Source organism: Pygocentrus nattereri, chromosome 3, assembly GCF_015220715.1.
Source record: "Pygocentrus nattereri isolate fPygNat1 chromosome 3, fPygNat1.pri, whole genome shotgun sequence".
In the NCBI taxonomy this organism is placed as follows: Eukaryota; Metazoa; Chordata; class Actinopteri; order Characiformes; family Serrasalmidae; genus Pygocentrus; species Pygocentrus nattereri.
Window position 1 is genome coordinate 31,055,873 of NC_051213.1, and position 21,872 is coordinate 31,077,744.

Sequence of the window (21,872 nt, forward strand, 5' to 3'; positions counted from 1 at the left end):
CAAAACTTCGCTTACTGTGTATTGCTAAAATACAAAGAGAGGTGAAATTCATTTTTAAACAGATCCAGTTGCAAAAAATCTGATTGGCTGAGCAACATTTAAAGCCATTGTACAATACTAGATTGCTGTACTAATAATACTGAATGTTCCAAGTTATTAAAAACTATTGTTCTGTTCACTAAAGAATCCTTGACCATCATGTTGCTTGCCAAAAAGCCTACTGTTAATGAACTACACTGCTTGGCAGAAGAACTGTTCTAAATGTCTGCATAGAAGTGAAAATGAAGTCGAAACATGACCCGTACCACCAACTTTGATACCTGACCCAACTACCTGAGCGGAACTGCTATATTTAAAACCTGAACTCCTGAAGCCAGCTCACAGGCATGGATGGATTATCATAGACATGGTTTTACAGAGTGTTGTAACTATGGATAAAGTGGTATTTTGCACCTCTGTAATACTCTAAAAGTCATTTTCAGTGTTTTTGTAGAATTAATGATTGTTACTAGCAGAGAACAGCATCCACCCTACTCTGATCAACTGTTAGCCACCCTATATTTAACACACTAACAAGCTGAACTTAACAAGCAAGAGGAAACACTCACTGTGACTTTTTACCAGTCCAACACATCCTTATCATCCTTCATCATCATCATATTGTTAGTAACACATTGTAATTTGTTGCCATTTTATAAGGGCTTTACATTGTACCCAACTCTCTGACCCTTTCGGCTCAAGCGCTCTCAGTGCCTTTAAAGAGAGCCGCTGATTACAGCATGAGTATCTTTAAAGAACAGAGAACAGAGAAATGAGAGGGACAAAGAGCTTGTTGCTCTCTCTCCCCAGCTTGGCCACCTGGATCAAACGTGAGATGTGTTCTAGTGGCCTCGCTGCGGAATAGTAGGCGGTTCCCAGAAGGCAGGGCTCAGGACTCACCACTCCTTTGTGGTTTTGGGGAGGGGTGCATAGCACAGTGGTAAATCACTGTAACACACAGCTTTACAAATACAGACAGCAACAAAACAATTTGAAACAGTATTAAATTGTTAGGAATCATGGTGTATCCATATTCCAAACACCTTTCACTATTCCCAACTACACCTGAAATGCCTCACAAAAGAAAGTGACCAAAAAAAAAAAAAATCTAATAAATGAAGACGCTTGTTCTTTGCTTTTCAAATTTGCAATTAAAAGCTATAATCATTTCTATGAGTTCCATTATCCCTAATTTGATTGCCATGCATGAATGAGCCCATAAAGGTTAATAGGATTAATAATTTCCTGGTTAGAACAATTTGCTCATTTTCTCACTAATTGTAAAAGGTTTAACATCTGATAAATCCTACATCAAATCCCACTGGCAACTGGCAGAGAACCTGAACCACAGCTAAAAGAGAGACTGAGCTCTGACTAATGGGTCAAAACACTTCCCATAACCTAAAATGGAACATCCTGTTGTGTCCTAATTGTGTTTTTAGCCCAGGCTGCTGCATTTGGAGCATCTGCTTTGTTATTACATCCCCAGACAGGTTTTATCACATCTTATGGGTTTGAAAGAGAGTGTGAAGATGAGAAGGACCTTGTGGCCATGTAAGCATGTGTTAGTGACCCACATTATATGTGTAACGACAGGATTATAGGACCTAAAGCAAATCCCTGTTCATGTAAATTTGAATGTAATAAGTAACTCGCTGGACTGCATTACTTATTACATCAGTTGCTAAAATGCAGTCGACCATAAATATACATTTTGTTTATGTAGCAGTAATTGTTATATGACAGTTAATAGTTTCTCATTTGTTTTAAATAATAGAGCACAAATGAAATTCTTTTCTGAATGGGTTTGCGGTGCCTGCCAGTGCAAAATGCATATGGCATGTTCTTCATGGCACCGTTGCATTTTCAATACTTGCTAATTAAATTTTCCATGTGTGTTGGAGATTTAATCTGTCATAAACTGCCCTGGAATACATGTGCAAGAATACACCACCAAACCCCCCCCCCCCCAGCCATGGATCATTATAAAAGAACTCACTACTATTGAGTCCCTGTTGCCCTTTTGGTGTGCAATGCCACAAGGCAGCATGCCCGCTATTTAGTGATAAAATCTGATGTAATAAAATATTAAATATGGTGAGAATGGAGAATGGAGAAATATGAAGTTAATTACCGCCCTGCACTGAAGAGAACAAAGGGCAGGGCAAGGGCTGGGGTGACAGAGAACAAGGTGGCTCTTGTGATGGAGGGAGACAGAGAGTGAGAGTGAGAGAGAGAGAGAGAGAGAGAGAGAGAGAGAGAGAGAGAGAGAGAGCAAGAGAGATAGCAGGAACGTTTCCTCTGGATTTAGGACCTCCTTAAAGGCCACCCATTACTTTAAGAGTCTGTCTCAGTGCTGATTTACAGCCCTGCTGCCCTACAGAGCAGCCAACATCACTCGCAGCCTCTGCAGCTAACTCCCTTTAATACCTCATATTGTCAGATTTTATCACAAACTTGACAGAGAGTGAATTCAATATGGATGAGACAATGTATACCATGCAGGAGATTCTTCCCGTTATAAGTGCACTGTGATAAAATCTGCAAAGATTAAATGAACTGAAATTGAATTCAGACAAAAAACCTTCTAATAACATCATGTTATGTAGATGTTTTAATCCACTAAGTTAATAGAAACCACTTTAATCTACTGTTCCTACTTTGCTAAGCAAACTGATTTAATTATGCAGCAGACAAACAAACTTACAGTTTTCTGAAACCACAAAATGTTCAAGAAGTAGTTAAAGAAAAAAAACAAAGCAAGAGAGGCCTATGCTGGTCTATGCTTTCTATGCTCTTGATGGTGTTATAGTGCTCTAAATTAAGCCATATAGACACACAAACTTTATATCATCCTAAAGCACAGGATGCTGGCAAACAGACAAAAAATTGGAACATCAAAAAAGTATGACATGACAAAAAATATTGTTTACTGAATAACAGGGCTCAGAAAGTGGGTAAAAAAAACGAAAAAACAATTGTTTTGCTCCAAGTAGAATCATTATTTTAATGTTTATGTTTTCGTGTCCCAAGCTCCCACTAATGCTCCTAACCCGGTTGGAACAAACAAAAAATGGTTCATTCTGTTTTTTTTTTTTTTCATTCTTTCTTTCACATCACAAAACAGTAGGTTTGGAAGTATATTACATTTGGTGCTTGTCTTGTATTGATAAGGAAAAGCTATAAAATAGTCATGTTATGATCAAAATGAATCCAAATACAGTATTACATGTCAATGGCACAAAAATACCATGCACACACATAAATAAAATCATCTGTCGAATGAAATCAAATGAGACATGAACAAAAGTGTGCAAAAGTGTGCAAATTTATTGTGATGCAATAAATAATGAATTAGTGGGCTACTGGAATTTTTAAAAATAGCATTATTAAGCGGTAACAGATATTTCAAACTAGTGTTTCCGCTCCTGAGCAGTTAAAGATGAGTATATTTCCGGTTGCACTTTTGATTCCAGAAAAATACAGTTTATTTCAGGTTTTTGTTTTCCTCCCTGTAACCAGCTCAGAGGCCGACTGAATAATTGCTATGTTACTCTAGAATAATGAAGTTATCAAAAGGTCTGTGTGTTACATAAACACTTATCAAACACAGATGATGTTTATGGCAATACAGACACATTATCCCAAGTGGCAGATGGCTTCCAATGTCAGGAGCAAGCTGAGAGCGTCATTATATGTAAAGATCTGGAAAGTATTTCAATTTATACCACTGGACTATTCTGTTATGACTTTTTTCTGTTGTTTTGACTCATCATAGAAAAACATTGACATGGATTTTGTTATCATTGAGTATTTGAGCAACGCTGTACACAACAGAGACGAAACTAAACTATGCAGTAACTTAAGGATTTGTAGTCATATTTGAGGAAGGATAGCTGATCTAAGAAAAACAGAAGACAGATAAAACACAAGATACTAATTCTACCTAATTTGTCCTTGTCGGACTTTACTGGGAAAGCAAGCCCTAATTTGAATTCAAGAAACCCTTCACACACTCTCTTACACAACAATCGATGTGCACTCTGCGATCTGGTGCCATTAACAGCGTGGCTATGCAGCTATCGAGGGAAATACTGTTTCCAGAACTCTGATTGGTCTAAGCTGTGCCTTATCAGGTAATTGGTTTATAGAGGTTGGACGGGGCCTGGGAGGAATGGAGTGCGGTCATGGGGTCCTGGCTTTCCTTTGGCTCACTCCCATGCCCACAAAAAGAGGACCTCAGTCTTCCTAGTTCACTCCCTAATGTTACCATTCATCCATCACCTTCGTCCATTTCACTCAGCACATTTCACCTTCGAGGACCGGCAACCTCAGAAACAAGTTTCTCTAATTAAAACACATAACAGACTGAAGCCATGGGGACAAGAAGGCCACTAGCGAGAATGTGTTGTTGTAGTCATTATGCATGCTATCAAAGACATGATGAGAGTGTTTTGAGAGGCAATCAGCACAGGAGACACAACAAACCCTCATAAAAACCAGCAGCAACAATAACGACTACCTGGTAGGCCATCAAAGAAAGCTCAGTTCAGTGAACAGCGTCTAAAAGAGTGCTCTCTTGTTCCAGTGGAACACCCAGCAACCCCGGCAGACACCAATTAAGCCCCCTCATGCCTCACTGCCAGATCCATTGGAGCTTTGGAAGGTCATGTGATCGCCTTCCAATTACAGGCCTTTTCCACTCTGCATTGACTGAGCTGAGACCTGGGGCCGGAACATATTTTTCATGTGCTCTGAGCAGGGAGAAGGACAAGGAGGTGAAGATGAGACTGACCCATTTGGTGCTGGTAGAAAATCTCCTTTCCCACTGGTCTGAGACCAGTTTTGTAGTTCGACTTGGTTAGATTTATGAGTGGAGTTAATCCTAGAACAGTATAAAAGAAAGAGTTTGTCCCCAGAGTCAGAACAATGGAAGTTGGCCAAAGGAATTGTCTTGAAGTAAACTTATCCACTGTTTATTTACGGCAAATTACCCCACCAGCGCTGTATACTGGATATGGCTGTGCTACAGTAGATTCCCTGAAGAGCTGTGTTGATCTCCTGATTTAAAATATGTGTGAAGAGGCTGCCTACTTTGCCAAATCTGACCAACCATCTCTGGTATCTGTGAGACTTTTATTTATCCTCTTGCTCATAAACTAACCCTGGAAACACAAATGAGGGGAAGCTGCTCTGATTAAATGTCACTTAAATCTTCCGGTTTGCTGAGGTTCGTTCATGAATCTTTGGTAGGGAACAGGATTCAGAAGGCCACCAATACGTGGCTGGATACATGAACATATCTGCTTTGGGGTGAGTCATATTCTCTGGCCTGACAGATTGGGTCTATGATTGAAAGGGGCGGAATAACATTCAGAGGTGTGTGTGCTTCAGAAAGACCGGCCATTTCTTTCACAGCATACGATAAGGCCATGAAGATGCACAGTTCTCTATCTGGTATCAATAAAGAACATGTTATTAATAATAATGAGCTAAAGAACACCTCAAATCTGTGAATGAAATTCCAAATACTACTATACTTTACCGTTAAATGAAACTGGTTTTATAAAGGTGTGTCCTTTGATAATACATAGAGCCCTTCTATTTCTGATAAAACAGTGCACCCAAATGGGAAGAACAGATCCTAACAAAATTCACTTATGCTGTTATGTTCTGTATGTACTAAGAGGTTCCACTGCAGCTCTATAAGTTATTTAAGCAGTTTTGGACCTGATAGCTTTGTACTTCTGATCGAGTTGTTTTACCTGAGATGAGATTTTAAGAAGGAAAACTACTTTTGGGTTTAGACTGGTGCAGAGCAACACAGCCTGGCCTGTAGTCATGCTCATCAGACAGAAGACCTGCATCTGTAGTGTGATCGCTCACATTAAATTTATGACTCATGCCACTGGCTCAGATTTCGGTGCCAGAAGAAAGTCACCATAATGCAAGGATGACAGACTTTAGGACATGTACTTCTGGTTGTACACGCACTGCTGAGCAAACTCTACTGAAATGAATAGGTGCTAATGCTAGCGACTCTCTCCACAACAACTTTTGTTTGTTCTTGTCATATTCGCACAGCTTTTTCCATCCAGCGTTTTGCAACCGGTGTCCTCAAAAGGAACATGTTTGAAGCTAGTCTGCTGTGTCACTGTTATTGATATTTATTGATATTTGCATTTAGGGCAGTGAACCAAGCCTACCATTGATGCCCTAACTGTATTCTGTACTTTTGCCTTTATAACATGGAACTGTGATGAGGTATTGTATTCCTCATCATTGAAAACTGCTGTAAAACTGCCTTGTTACTTTACTGTAAAAAAATTCGGCTACTCTCTTAGAAAAAAACAGAGCACACCCAGGAACATGATACCCCGAGGGATGAAAGTTAGAAAACAACCTGGAAAAACAGAGCAGTAATTGTCGCCAGGAATAGAAGTGTGAGCTTCGTGTACTCTCTTGGTTTCTCTTTGCATTGCACTTGGCTGCGAGTCAGCTTTATTCAGTGACAGTGGCGATGCTAGCTCAGAGCTTTGCGAATCCTTTCTCTAAGCATTCAGCCTGCAAGCGCTAGTGTTGGCACAAGGCTGCGGGGGCGACCGTGTGGCCACCACGCGCCCAGCGTAGGAGAGGGAAACATTAGTGTAGCACGATGTGACTGACAGACGTGAGGTCTAATCCCCTTAGACTGCAGAATGAGCCTTCCCCTGCCGGCAGAGGCCATTGTACCAGTTTGTATGTAGTCCTGCCAGGCCAGTCATCAAAATGCAACTCATCATTGGGCAATGGCTCGGGGAGAATTCCACACATAAATGCAATGGGACAGACACGTGGAGGCCTGACAAAGGCTGGTAAATATAGCTTACACACACACTCAGCTCTTCAATTAAGGCAGGAATGTTTTCATTCCTACGCACTCTTATTGAGAGGAAATCTTCCCACAAACCCAGTCATTGTGAAGAACATGTTCTCCGCTGAGTATCGCACTAAAACATCTGCTGTTTGAAACAGAAACACAGGGTCTTTTAAGCCGATCAGTGAGTCTCCCTGTTTTCTAAACCTGAGCTTACAGCTATGTACAGTTTATCTTATAAATATGGGGCTTTCGACTTCACAGTGATTGTGTAAATCAGAGATTTTACAACTTTTAAATGACAAGACGAGAAAGAAAAATTACCTTGATGCTGATATTCTAATCTAACTGGTTATGACTGCCAAAGGGGGTAGATGCATCATTTGCTTAGATGCATCATTTGCTTGAAAGCACATTGCATTGTATATTATAGCTTTACATTACTTTACAAATCAACACTTTGCAGACATCTGCTCAAACAACATTTCTTCTGAAATTAAGAGTGTTAATAAGGAGCTCATTCTTCATTTGCTAGAGTGGGGTGGGGGAAGGGAGGTTATATCCTTCTGGCTGAATGATTTGCAAAAATATCTAAATGGATTTTGCTAACCTATATTACAATTGCAATAAAATTCCAATTATATAATATACAATTATTTTCTATAAATTATTTTTAGCTTTTTTCAAGAAGACAAACATATATTTTCAGCTTGAGGCTTGAATGCAATGTGCAAAACTGCTAGTTCATGTGTTACCAAATTATACACTACTACTACTGCTAATAATAATAATAATAATAATGTACAATATAATTAAAATTGCGGCTTCTTTGTCATTTCAAATTCCAAAATAAAATAATCATTCAGCCCTCAAGCTGATGCTTGGTCACTGGCCATGATGACCTTACGCTCATGTGCAAATGCTCCTTCCATTCTTCCAGAGCCTTCCATTCTATTGTAATAGCTTGTCTAAAGAGATCATAAGCTGTGTATACAATATGCCTGTGTCAGCAATAAGTACTGAAATCACCAATCAGAAGGGCTGTCTGGATACTTTTGGACATATATATTCCTACAACTATCAAGCACTGCTGTTCTATAAACTGTCACAGTTGTAAATGACAGAGGTATTTAAATGTACTCCCTTTCATCAGCCTCTACTTCCTTTTCGCCTTTTGTGTATCATTTCCTTCTTCACACTCATGCACAGGTAGCTTCATGAACCAGGTTTTTGATGACAACACAAAGGCAGTCTAATTTAAGTCACAAGTGTAGGTGAATGCATTTCCTCAGTTTTCATATATTATACTTGCCTCCCTCCACTCACAGCATGCCTAGATAAAGAGCCTTACCTGTGACAGCCCTCGCCTCACATTATCTCACTGACTTCAAAATAAACCTCAGAACTAACACTTCTACCTTCACTGATCACATGCTCTCTTTTCGGACTAATTCCGTTGTTCCCATTCCTGTTTTTGCAAATGTGGACATCCTAATGTGATGGCACATTTGTTATTCAAACAGTCTGGAATGGATTATGCTCAAGCTGATTCACCCAGCGCCAAATCCCCCCTCAATGTGCAATAACACGACTGGGGCACACTAGTGGTAAACAAAAGCTGGCCTTATGGGGTAATTAACGATGGCTGCAATTCATTAAGACGTGCTAACGGTAATTAAGGCGACAACACTGATGGCAGTGACAAGCTGACAAGACAGAAGATAACTGCTGAAATTGCACCTCCCTTCGATTAAGATCAGACCGGACAGCATGTGTGCTCCACATTGATGGTGCAAATGCCAGGAATGGTGGATTTTAGCACATTTTTAAGGTGTTACCACTGCTGTCATAAATAAATGGCATCTGTGAACTTAAGGTTACTGAAACTTCTATGAGATTTAGAATCGCTTTTCTGAAGACACCACAGCTTGTAAAAAAGTGCTGCCACTGATCCCGAAAAGCACTCGAAATCTACCTTTGTGCTTTTTAAAGTGCTGCCTGGAAAAGGCACATCTAAAATCCCTCCACGTTGAGTATCTTTTGTCACATTTCTTTCTATCTCCATTAAAACCACCTCAAACAGAGAGAGAATACCTGTACCAGTTTGAATTCTTCATGACAAAGCACAAGGTGCAAAAACAGCAGTTGGGTTATTCATACTGATGCATTTCAAAGTGCCTTTATGATCCAAGGCAACTGCCACAAAAGCGTTCTGCCAGTAAGCTGAAGTCTGTCGGTAAGAAAGCAGTCAATAATAAAAAAAAGGAAGTTCCGTGAACTTTTGTCTCTGTAGAAAAAAAAAACGTGAGTCAATACTGGGCAAAATAATTAGAGTGAGCTTAGCTTGAGCACTTTCTGCACTGAGAAAGCGAGAACCTGGACTAAATATTAATACTGTTAATCAGTGTGCAGTGGATGGGGGCATGTGAGGCTCCATGAATGATTAAATGATGGGCAGCTTTTGATCATTGTAATCAACTTGTGCTTTAATGGAGTAGAAGGACCCTCCTCATGAGCGTGTGGCAAAAGAGATGCAGAGTGAAAGAATGAGAGAGAGAGAGAGAAAGAGAGAGAGAGAGAGAGAGAGAGAGAGAGGGAGAGAGAGAAATACAGGCATACACGCAATCACGGCTGTCACTACCAAACAGCACACAAGCTGTTCTCAACAACTATGGTATCCAGCAGAAAGCAGAGACAAATAGCTTATTCTGAAAGGCACACACACACACACACACACACACACACACACACATACACACACTTTAGGGTATGTTGTTAACGCTGGCAAATTAGATAAAAGTCAGGCAGGAGTGCGGGAAGCTTGCCAAGAATTATTGATTTATCTCTCAAGCGACAATTATGAGAAGAAAACAAGGGCCTGGCTACAGTTTAAACTCAAACTCATTCTCCCTTTAAAAACAGTTTCACACTGATTTTTTTTTAGATTTCTGCTAAATTAAATAGCTCAGATGTAAACAAAGACATTCGGAGTGATTCACAGTGGTGTTAATGAGAACCAGACATCCAGACATGAGAACCAGACAACCACTACTTTAGCATTTTCAGCATTACATATAAAACTTGTGTAGGTTCACTGGCCCTTCTGAATAGTATGTAAAAAGAGTATCCTATCACCCCTACTGTAGAGCAAGTCAGCCAGGAATCTGTTAACTTTTCTGGAATTAACCATTTCACAAGAAGTAACTCAGAAATACTTGTTTACATCCAAATGATTAAATTATGCCGCCATTTTTTTTTTTTTACAAATAGGTGAAATTTGCCATTAAGACATGTTTTAAACACTAGCAGCCTAAAAGCAGGCAGACAGAAAGCAGTTTTAAAAAAGACACTGTGAGGAGTACAAACCCACAAAACCACAGTGTGCCTAGTGGGCAGCATGAAAAAAAGGGTAAAGGGGACAAGACTGTGATGAGCTTCTCGGTACGAGGTAAGCTTTGTTCTTATCTTCAAAAGGCAAAAAGTGCCTCTCGCTGGGATCAAATGCACAAACAATAAAACGTGATGATAATCATAAAAATGTACATAAAAACACACATCCATACGTATATAGACAGGCACAAAGTCAACAGATCAAAACCTGCTTATGCTTCTGCATGTAATTAGAATCAATTAGCACTGGGACTTTGATGTGCTTGTACAGAGATCTGCCTGCTAGGACCAGCAGCCTGGGAGAGCAAAGGCTACACGTGATTATCCTGCTGTGCATATAACCTGCCAATGAACCTTCTTTCAGTGTCTAGCCACCCAACTAAGAGCTTCAATAAGTGTGCGTGCTCATAAGGCGCTGCTAGTCACTTATAGCCACTGTGCATGTGACTGCTAGCGCAAATATTAAAAATCCTCAGAAATCTAAAATCAGATACTTTAAAACACAATTGGAGCTTTATTGACTGTAATTATGCCAATACCAATAAATCCGAGGAAACTCTCCTAGGAGCAGTGGAACCGTGTTCTCTGGAGTGATGGATCACCATCCAGTTCCTTTGAGATGAGTTGGAATGGTATTCCATGTGATCCAGAACTAATCATCCAACATCAGTACCTCACTAATGCTCTTGGGGCTGAATGTAATCAAATCCTCACAACAATGTTTCAACATCTAGTGTAGAGCCTTCCCAGAAGACTAGAGGCTGTGACTGCAGCAAAGGACAGAGTCTCTATTAATGTTAATGATCATGTGTCTTATGGATATGTAATCCACTATACTGTGATTATATTGCTGCATTATGCAGCCTCGGCATATATTGGACCCATTAATGTAGCATGGATAAAGCTAGGTCTGCATTTTGATCAAAGCTATGTTTAGTAAATGATGTAATTGCCTTGATTCATTCAATCATTCACAGAAACTCATCTGAGATGTGAGAATTGGACAGGAAAATATTTGGTTTGATTTGTTCGAGGCCATATTTACACATTACAAGCCATAGGCCAATATTTTAATGACTGATTAACAATATTTTAATAATGGTTAACAAACGATGTAGCATGCAACCTTAATTCAAGTGAGTCAAATGAAGAGAAATGTCATGGGATTGATTGTGCACATATAAGGGTGTGTAAGTGTTTGTGTGTGGAGGACACTGTGTTTAACTTTTGTTTTTGTGTGTTTTAGTGAAATTTCCCACCTGACCGGTGCTCCTCTGCTCTGGGCAGGTTTCAGCAGGACTGTCACAGTGCTGTCTGTCTGATTGAGGGGTGTCTCTTGATCATAGCCAGGCATGTGTGGGGCTGTCAGGAAAAAAAAACCATCCTATTAACAGAACTCAAGTGCTCATTTTAGTACCTGCCTTGAAACATTACTGTCGGTACAGCTTCCAGTTGGAGATGACCCTTACGTGAGATCTTTGTGGTAAACTGGGTGATGGCCTGAGAACCGTAGCCTTTGACAGTACTGGCTCGAATGGTGAAGGAGTAGGTGGAACCTGGGTAAAGTCCCACAAATGTGTGAGATGTCTCATTACTGGGCTTTAACACTTTCCCACTCTGATTGGTCAGGTTGAACTCTGGGTCAAAGGAGCTGACAGCTTTGTAGACTATCTGAAAGAGAGACAGAGAAAGAGACATGATGAAGTGTGGGGATGTGAATCTATAATGCTGAGCTATGTATGACTGTCAAGATGCTCTAAATATTCATACATCAGTATGTCATGAAATCAGTGCCTGAGGTCCTCCTCATTAAAACTTGCACCATATTGTGCTACTCTAATTGTCATAGTCTTATAGCCCAAAACCCTAAGACATTATTTTTCTTGTTCAGATTTTTGGTCATTTTTCAAAAGAATATTATTGTCCATGTATGTAACATATTTATTCTTACTGACCACAAAGCTATTTTGAATAGATCTGGTCTAACATCTTACTGTATTTTACTACTGTTAGATGGGAATTTTACACATTTTTCAAAATTACTGAATATTTTGCCTTTAAAGGCCCTGCAGATGCCTCTGTGAATGAATTCAAATGTTTTAGGTGAAACCCTTTTCAAAACGAAGAAAAAGGCAGACATTCCTAACCATGTCATGTAATAACTTTCTGAGAACGGGTTCTAAAAGGCGTTAAATACTTCAGATGTCTGGTTCCTATTACCACCACTGCAAAAATTCTAACTCAGCAGGCTATACTAGAAATAGCACTTCACACCAAACCACTCTGAATGACTTTGCTCACATCTTAACAATTTAGTTATGCATAAACTTGTAAAATCTTTGGAATGCTTTAAGTGCAATACAAGATTTGTCATCTACATTAACTGATATAACAATGAAATCCACAGCAGAAAAAGTGGGTGGTCCTGTTTGTGATGCTTATTTAACAAATTATAAAATCTTCGGGGTTGGCGGATAAGAGAAAGGCGTAGGCCAATGTTCAGTCAGTTTTTGTGCTAACAATTGCTCAGTTTCTGGTGGTAGTAAAAGTTCAGAGCGTCTCTGTTGCTCCATCTCCATTGTTCTCTCCTCTCTCCTCTTGAGCAGTAGATTAGAGGAAAGGAAAGAAAGAAATGTTATACAGGGGCTCCCTGTGCCCAGCACATGCAATGTAACTTTATCAGGCTGGCTGAAAAGCTGCATTTGAATAAATCATTCTTCATGCTAATGGGTGGCCCCTCCATCACGGTTCCAGTCTGATTCCAATTAAGGAGCACAAAGGGAGCCGCGGGGGCGGTGTGGTCTGGAGCCGTCAGGTGTGAAATACCAGCCAGCTTCCTTCCATTACACCCTGGTGCAGGCGTGCATCTGGAGCCTTTCAAACGGCCCTTCAAACTCTGACAAGAACTTCTTCCGCCACAGAGTGCGTGATGAATGAGAGGGATGCAGCGATAAAAAAGGATGCCATAAATTGCAGCATGAGTCCATGGGATGCATTCAAGTTATGCTTTGTGAATATGAAATGGCTCTGTTGGAATTGGGTAAAGAGCATTCTACTTTTTGGAGTGAGGTTTGGGAAAAGGATCACCGGGAAATGCCTATTAAAAGATTAGTTTCATAATCACAAGAGTGCAATGCGCTGTGTATTATAGTTTACTGTATTGCATTGTATTGCAGAGAGTTCTGTGTTCAACTATGTTCCTTTTTCTCTCTGTATCTACAGTGACTTTTGTATCTAGCAGTATCTGAGCTCAGGACCGTCTTTCTCTCTAAGCTATTGATAACTAGCAAAGATACTTTCTCTAGACAGACAAAGCACTTCTTGTAAGTCACTCTGGATAAGATGCAATGCATCTGGTAAATGCAATGCATTCATTTTTTCTTTATAAATACTATAGCATAAAACAACTTGAAAGGAAAGTTGTGAAATGTGACTACTGACAGGTTGAAATGAATAGTGATCCTTACGTTTTGTGACTAAATTATTGATTAAAGGGTCTAAATGAGCATTAAAACCATGCATCTATAAGTAGCTAAGCTAATGACAGTGCATATTTCAATATCAGCTCCTTAGGTAGCTTCAGGGTTAGAACAAAAGATGTCTTGGGGTAAAAAGGTTCCACACTGATCAAAGTGCACCTAAGAGTGCTGAAATGTAATGGGAAAAATAATAACGGTGGAAGTCTATCAGACTTTAATGAGGCAGAAAGCCTTTGATTTGTCCTTTTTCCTTTAAAACTGCAGCAGATCATGCGCGTGACACCATCTAACAGGCAAGAGACATGACAGAATATAATTTCATAATGTGAATGTGACAGCTTAATTGGTTGAATTTCCACAAATGAAGTTCTGCTACAATGGCTCTTTTGAATGCTGCATTGTGTAGCGTCCAGAAGCGCACATCAAATCATATGGCACACAGACACACACAATGTTGAGCATAACAAATAATGTAGGCCTACACTTTAAAAATGAGAAAGACACATTTGTGTGAAGACTATGCTGTGTGTTTAGAGGCTAGGTGTGAAGTTTAAGGATGGCTTTATGTGGTAAAACGTCCTTGCAACTAGTTGCATGTTGTGAGTTGCATGCAACTTAATTTCCATGGAATTAGACAGTTCAGAACCAAAGCAATTTAAAAGCAAAGTTGTATGCCACACAACCAATTACTGCACTAGGTAGTCAAATTTAAACGTATTAAAAAAATATGAGCCGCTATCATTCTAGCTATACAAAGTATAGTATAATTTTAAGGCTGCTGTATGTATGTTATGTCTTGAATGTTTAAGTAACCAGTACAGTTGTACTTGATGGTTCACTCATTCTGTCATAGAAGTGCCACAAGTTCATTGAGGACCGTCTCTTATCTCCTCTTCTGATGATTCTCATCCTTTGATACCAAAAGATTTGCTGCTCAGTGTCAAATTAGGGCATGTCAAAGAGGAGAAAAACGAATCTAGTTATGTACAGTCATACGCAAATTGTTCATGCCTCTGCTCATACTACATGTTTTGTTGATTTTCTTTAATTGAAAATAAGTTAACATATCCTCTACAGAGAAGAAACTTCAATATCACATTTTCAAATCATTTTAATTAAAAAATTCTATTCATTTGCTGGTTTTAACATATTGGAAAAACAAATATGAAACATAAAATATGAAATGTTCCATAACTTTTGCACTGGTCACATTTTAAGGTTTTTTTCTCCCCCAAATATGGTAAATTCCAAATATAAACAGTAACTGTGCTTTGAAATATATAGACGTTCTCTGTAGAGTATAGAGTGTTCACTTATTTTAGGTGTACAAGGATGTACAAAAGTTTGGAGGAAAAAGTGCTGGCACATGCTGTTATTACCATTAGCTGAATAGCTAAATCCTCCGGTTACAAAAACATTCATTTTGAGAAACTCACATTGTTTGTTGCTATGACTCAGGTAATTAAAACAAATGAAACACTACTAACTACCTATTGCATAACGTTAATGCAGGGGACCTCATTTTCAATCATCTGATACACTTCAGTTTTACTTTCCAGTCAATTAATGCACTGAAATCAATAATTTAAAAAGATTTTGTGCATCACAGTCATGCTGATTGGCTGTTTCACGGAACTTACATCTCAAGGTTGAGAGCCTTGCAACTGTTGCGGCTGAGCTTTAAATGAGTTGCTGGAGACTTTACATTAAGTGATCACTTATTTAATGTACGTTTCAATCAGCTAAAGTTGGATTTACAGCCAGCCAAAGAACTTTATTTTGCATAGTAAATGCAACATGTTTTCTCTTGCCCCAATTTTGCCCACATTCCAGCACAGGAAGCTTTGTGTGACCACAATGCTCAGGTATGCACTCTGTGCTTATGTTTCTGTTTGTGGTAAAACACTAAAAGCCTCCTTGGAAATCTCTTCCAGCAATGTCATCCCAGCAATACCCACTTTCATTGGAACAGTAAAAAGTCTTCTTTCAAGAGTCCTGTCAATGTCCTCAAGGTGACAGAAACTTCCTTTTCCATAAATTTTGATTGTTCCACCTCCCTGTTATATACTGCTCTGACCCTAAGTGACATTTCACAGAGGCAGACGGTGGACAAGCTATGAGGAAGATAGCCAGGAAACATTACAAGTGTGGGTGCGAGGAAGATATTAACAAGAGACAGGCAGTGTAATTGTAGCAGTGGATGTGACACTTTTTGTAGTTTATGGAGATTATATCGCTGTGTGCAGTGGCTGTTCTGGGCTGGGATTAGCCCTATCACAGAGCTTCAGCTGGTAATAGATTGTGTTAACAAGCTCCTGAGCATTGAGGGCTTATGGTTATTAGGTTAGATTTATTAGTCAATTAAGAGCCTGGAGTGAATGAAAGATGGAGGCGTTGAGGGAGCATGGCAGGCAGGAGATGAATGTGTAGCAGGGCGCGGGCTGCGCTGGGGAAGGGCTGGTACAGCCGAGACTTACTTCGTACTGTTTAATGATTCCATACGTCTGAATGGGCTCTCGCCATTTGAGGGCGATCTTCTCTTCGTAGGTGCTCCCTTGTATAGACTCCAAAGGCACAGCGCCCGGCACTGCAATACAAAGAAACAAATGTTTAAATGAAAGAAAGAGAGACAGAGACAGAGACAGAGACGGGGGGAAGAAGGGAGTTTTTCAGCAAACTGATGTATTCACTTGATCATAGCTGTATTGATTTTCCGCTACATCCAAAGATCAGCGCTGATCTTTTCTGTTCTAAATCAATATTCTCATACACTCACATGCTCAACAAACAACTCTGTGCTATAAATGAGTCTTTTCAAATGCAGGTTTGTTCACACATGGTCAAAGAGAATATCCAAAAATGGGGCACTGGACTCTGCAGAACCTTGAAAGTATGTATTTATTCTGGTCTTGCGATAAACTGGCCAGTTAAACATTCTTGATTAAAGAGTTTGAATAGATTTTTTAAAAAAACTGACATAGAACTATGGTTTATTTTTCCTGATTAAGTTTCCTAACTGGATAAAATAAACAGATGGAAAGCGTGTTTCTTGCACATTGTATGCTGCAAAGCAAAACAAACCAGCATTCAGGTCAAGGACGGTTCAGAATGGACAAAAAAAGCAGCAGAAAGGAAAGGACGAAATGCAAAGCAGAATTTTTAATTTCCGCTTTCAAAGGAACGGGTCAAAGGCATCAACCCCATTCATTCTATGTGAGAAGCCAACATGCTCAAAAGGGAGCAGTTGGTGTAATTGCTGCTTGTGTATTCAAAATACTTAACATCCATGCATGAATTAGACGGAAACAAGATACCCTTTGAAACTATCCAGTGAATAAAGTTCAATCAATATGAATTACATTAGCCAAGGCAGACACTATTTATCTTTTGAATATTTAGTCTTAACTCTTACACTGGCCTTGATTAAAGGCTACAGAGCCACTAAAACAGAATGGTGTAAACAGAACTGCAAAATGTGAAAAATCATAAAATAAGAGAATAAAAAAATACAGAACAAACTCCTCACCATCTTCATCTGTTAGAACAGCCAGCTCCTGACTCTCCTTGACACCCTCTGGGTTGCGCAGCACCAGCTTGACACTGACATTGGTGTAGGGTGACAGGTTGCGGATGGTGTATTGTGAGACCCCATTGTGTGAGTCAATCTCTTCCTCCTTTGTCTCATCTTTGCGATTCACCTTGCATCGGTACTCCACCGTCAGGTTGTACCTGTGGCAACGGGTAACATTGTAGCCAAATGGCTCCCAGCGCACAGTGATCTGCCTGGATTTGATATCCACCACCTCCAGCCTCCGTGGACCATGCATGGGATCTGAGAGAGGAGACAGAGCAGCAGGCATGTTAGGCAGGAAGCTTAATTTACATTCAGGGACAATGAAACACTATGTCACATTCACTTATAGAGTGAGCCTGCAAGTACCACAACAGCAACAAAAGTGTTGTTTTGGCTCTGGGCTCACATAGAGAAAATGAACTGAACATGAACCCCAGTGAACAAGTTATTTACAGCCTTAAATAATAGTCAGCCACAGCTATAGTTTTGCATTGCAACTTTGAGGTATCAGATAAATATCATTGATGGTGCAGGCTTATAAGTATTAGCCATGTCTGCTCATAAAAAACGATACCATCATTGAGTATGTATAGTACTGTGCAAAAGTCAGAGACCACCTTTCATTTATTGTTATTTTTTTATATTCCAGTCAAAACAGCCATTAAGTGCAGATGTAAGATTATCCACCAAAGAAACTGCTGGTGTTCACAGAACAATGGACTGGCCATCCCAAAGCCTCAGCACCTCTAAATGTGTATGGGATTACTTGAAAAAAAACTTCTAAGACAACTTTAAAGGTGTCCTTACAGATTTCCTTGAAAAACTGAAAGCAATTCTCTTGAAAACAATGGAAGCTGTGGGCACAAATGTGGACACATTAAAATATGAAAAGATATGACATTATATTTAGTTGATGAGAGGCCCATGTAGTTTCCTGCTATATGTTTTCTGCTGGGAATGAAATAAATGAAGGGTGGTGTCTGACTTCTGCACAGTACTGTGTGGCCTGGCAAATACAAGTGGGAGACCTCTACAAATATTCAAAGTGCAATTCTTGAAAAAACAAACAGAATATACATTGTACTCCTTTTTGACAAAGCTGTTGGCATTAGCACCACGTAAATAAGAACATTCCAAAATATGTCTCCCTTCAGTGGTTATCTTTATACCCAGTGGTTATAAAGCTTGATAGTCCACACCACATTCAGAGCTCCAAAGGTTTAATTCAAGCTGTGGCACTGTCAGTTACTCCCCACATCTCAGCCCTGCTGGGTGATTCCTGATGGGACTCAGCATTGATATGTTGGGAATTTCTGTTGGCCAGAAAAGCCTCCCAGGTTTAGTCCCCAATCAGGTCTAATCAGAGAAAGATGCTGCCTCCTGCACTCCCAGAGGAACTCCGGGCCTGGTAATAGGATCAATTCCCATCCCAGGTTCAATTTGTGGACCATTTCTGTGGAATTCACCTCCGTAGCACTTTCTGCTTGCTGAGCTCCTCACAGTTCCCTCATATTCTGTCACTACAAAAGACCATGGGATGCCCGAACAGGCAATCCCATGTGCCAGTGTGCACCCTGATGAGGACTGGCAAGACTTAACCTTATTTTTAAAGTTGATTTTTTACAGTTAGAGGCCCAAATAATTCAGGCAGAGCCAAACCACACCAACTTCATACCATTTTCCAAGACACTTTGACAAATGAACAACAATCAACAGTTGAGGTTGAATGTTGAGGTTATGTACTGTGTCCTCTCACATTGCCTCGGTATCACAGGGAGGATATAATATCACAAAGGCCTTTTAAGTAGGCGTTGACATGAATATAAATAAAAAAACAGTTAGATCTGAAGAAGCCATTTCTCTCAGGTTCTGTATGAATGTCCTAGAGTCGGTTTTATTTTCTATTCAGGGCACGCAAGGATGAAGATTAAAACAAGGGGCTGGAAACACCCTCTAATCAGTGGCCTTGTAATAAAGCCCTGAAGGAGAGTGTTTTACTGCACTGCTGTGTGAGTAGCAGATAATGGACATGTGGTATTAATCACTGAAATCAATGCATTCTGAACAAAAATATGCTTTTTGAGTCACTACAGTGAATGTACTGCTGGGTCAACTCCTAAACAAGTAAACTGAACCAAACTCATCTCTGCAGCAGTTGTTTTTCTATAACTGTTTATTAGCGCTGGGCGACATATCACCTATACTGTTATATTGATGACATTTTTGAGTTTTACTGATGTTTTGTGCTAGATTACAGTTGTGATATAATGCCCATAAAATAGCAATATCCATTGCAGAGAGGGGTGTGTTAATATTGTAACTGTGGGCTGATGCCAACAATTGGTATTTTCCATAAACATAACAGCTGATGCTGATGCATAAACATTAATAAAATGCAGTATTGAAAATATAACATGTACTGACACAGAGGTTTAATCACATTAACCCAGTATCACCCAAACATCATCTGGACTGCAATAAATACAATCAAATATCAGATCAAAATGTTAGTCAAGTCTAAACATCTGTCTGACGCTGATGATGTTTTTAAAGTTAATATTTGCTGATAGTGACATGATTCCAAAATGACTTGCATCCCTTGTTTCAAAGCAGTGTTTTTAATTGTTATTCTATTTTGTGCTCTTTGCTCATGGTATACAAGATCTTTCAATGAATTTCAAACTGAAAAACAAGACAGGAAAATAGAACTAAAGAGTCAAATCAGGCAATCAGGCTATCAGGTTTATAATGTGTTCTTTTAGAATAGAGTAGCAGCACTCATTAAGCATGGGGCCATTAACTTTAATAATGTGAACCTAAATATCATCTAATAACCTTATACTGTGATAAATGAGGAAAATTGACCAGTTAATCAGTCAAATAGCCAACAGCCATAAATCACTCATTAGAAGACTGCCTGTCATTTATTTCTTTAAAAAGGCAGGATTGTGAGATACAACACAGGAGATTAAAATACAACATGTTACAGGATTTGTTTTTAAAATGGAATACTAAAGCTTAATTATTATGTTTATTTTGATCAAGAAGGATGGTAAGAGAGAACATCTCAACCTCAGCTTCTTCCCACAGTCTACAGCAGTGGAACAAGGTGAACACATCTGTCTGTGCACTCTGAACAGGACGTATTATAATATTTCACAAGGAGCAGAAAAAAGAACATGGTATAATTCATTCCAAGCACGGTAATCAACAAGGACAATCCCAAGAGCACGACTACGTCTCTTTCTCAAGAGGCCTGCGTTCGACGAATTCACGAAGAGGAGCAATTTTCTCACACAATAGAACTCAAATCTTGCTTGCCTGCTGATGCGCCATGGAGAAAGCAGCGCTTCAGCCGAACTGAGAGCATCCTTGGGTTTATGGGCACTTCCATCACAACAGAGATGAAGAACAGAGATGGTTTCTGAACAGGTGTGTGATAGGAAAATGCAAACAATGCCTTTTCTGTTCCCGCAGCCTTTGAAGGCCCTCCAAAAGAGCCCATGTTTACCGTCTGATGAAGGCTTCAGAACATTTCTGAGCAATGCCAGCCAGGCTTTGTGCTTTTTCAGATGTTTTTGGAACAGAATGGCAACAGAATCCTGCCTAGTATCAAGGTCAACTCTGAGTATTGGGGTTACAACATTCACTATAAGACTGGTCTGCAAGTACGTGCCTGCCAATATATGCCTGAAATACGTAAAATTTGGTCAAATATTGTGTCCCAATGTCCTTGAAAGTCTCAATGCTGCAGTTGTATATACAGTTAGACTTGTTAGTTATAAATAATAATTGATCATGCTAAGTAAAAGCAGCATGCTATTAGACCAGCCACACAGTAACAGAAAAATCATTAACAATGTAGGCCTATAAAAATTAGCAATAAGGCTCATAAAAATGCTATGTTCAATGATTATGTACAAAAATGCCTGGCAAATATTAATGTTCTGACTTCTGCAAACATCCAAAATATGATGTTAGATAAAAAGATGATAGTTTTTTAAAGACAATATCAATGAATAATACAAAGCTCTTTGCCTGCTAGACAATAATGAGGTTTAGGTTATACCTGTTGTAAAAATGTCATGCTCACTGCTACTACATGAGAACTATTATGAGAATGTCATGCTCACTACTACTATATGAGACTACAACGGTGAGATGGGCCAAGATATGCAAACTGTTTTTTTTTTAAATAAATAATATCTTTTGAAAAGAGCTAATTATTGGCGGTTCACATACTGTTATGTGCAAAAGGGGTATTATCTAATACCAAACAAGGATCTGTAACAACAGTGGAACCTTTTTTGGTGTTATATAGAGCATTTCTCAAGGGGTTCTTTAAAGAAACATAAACACATACATATTAGTGTTATACATTAAACCATTTTAAAAGGTTCATCTTTAAGGAACGACATACAACTGGGTCCCCATCACAGAAAAGAACCATGTGACCACGCAAAGAACGATTTATCCATTCGAATGACTCAGTGAGTGTTTGTGGTTCTGCATAGAACCACTAAAGCTACTAAAA

General features: G+C 39.4%; 1 protein-coding gene across 15 annotated transcripts in view; it reads right to left on the reverse strand.

The window, feature by feature from the left end:
• ptprma (protein tyrosine phosphatase receptor type Ma) overlaps positions 1-21,872 on the reverse strand; it is a 267,072-nt gene that overhangs the window by 90,735 nt on the left and 154,465 nt on the right. For all 15 annotated transcript variants that reach the window (XM_037537053.1, XM_037537051.1, XM_037537052.1 and 12 more), the window contains exons 8-11: positions 17,291-17,596; positions 16,242-16,351; positions 11,755-11,956; positions 11,545-11,647 (exon numbers count right to left, since the gene is read on the reverse strand). In XM_037537053.1, the coding sequence (XP_037392950.1) occupies positions 11,545-11,647; positions 11,755-11,956; positions 16,242-16,351; positions 17,291-17,596 (721 nt within the window). The remainder of the gene's footprint in view (positions 1-11,544; positions 11,648-11,754; positions 11,957-16,241; positions 16,352-17,290; positions 17,597-21,872) is intronic.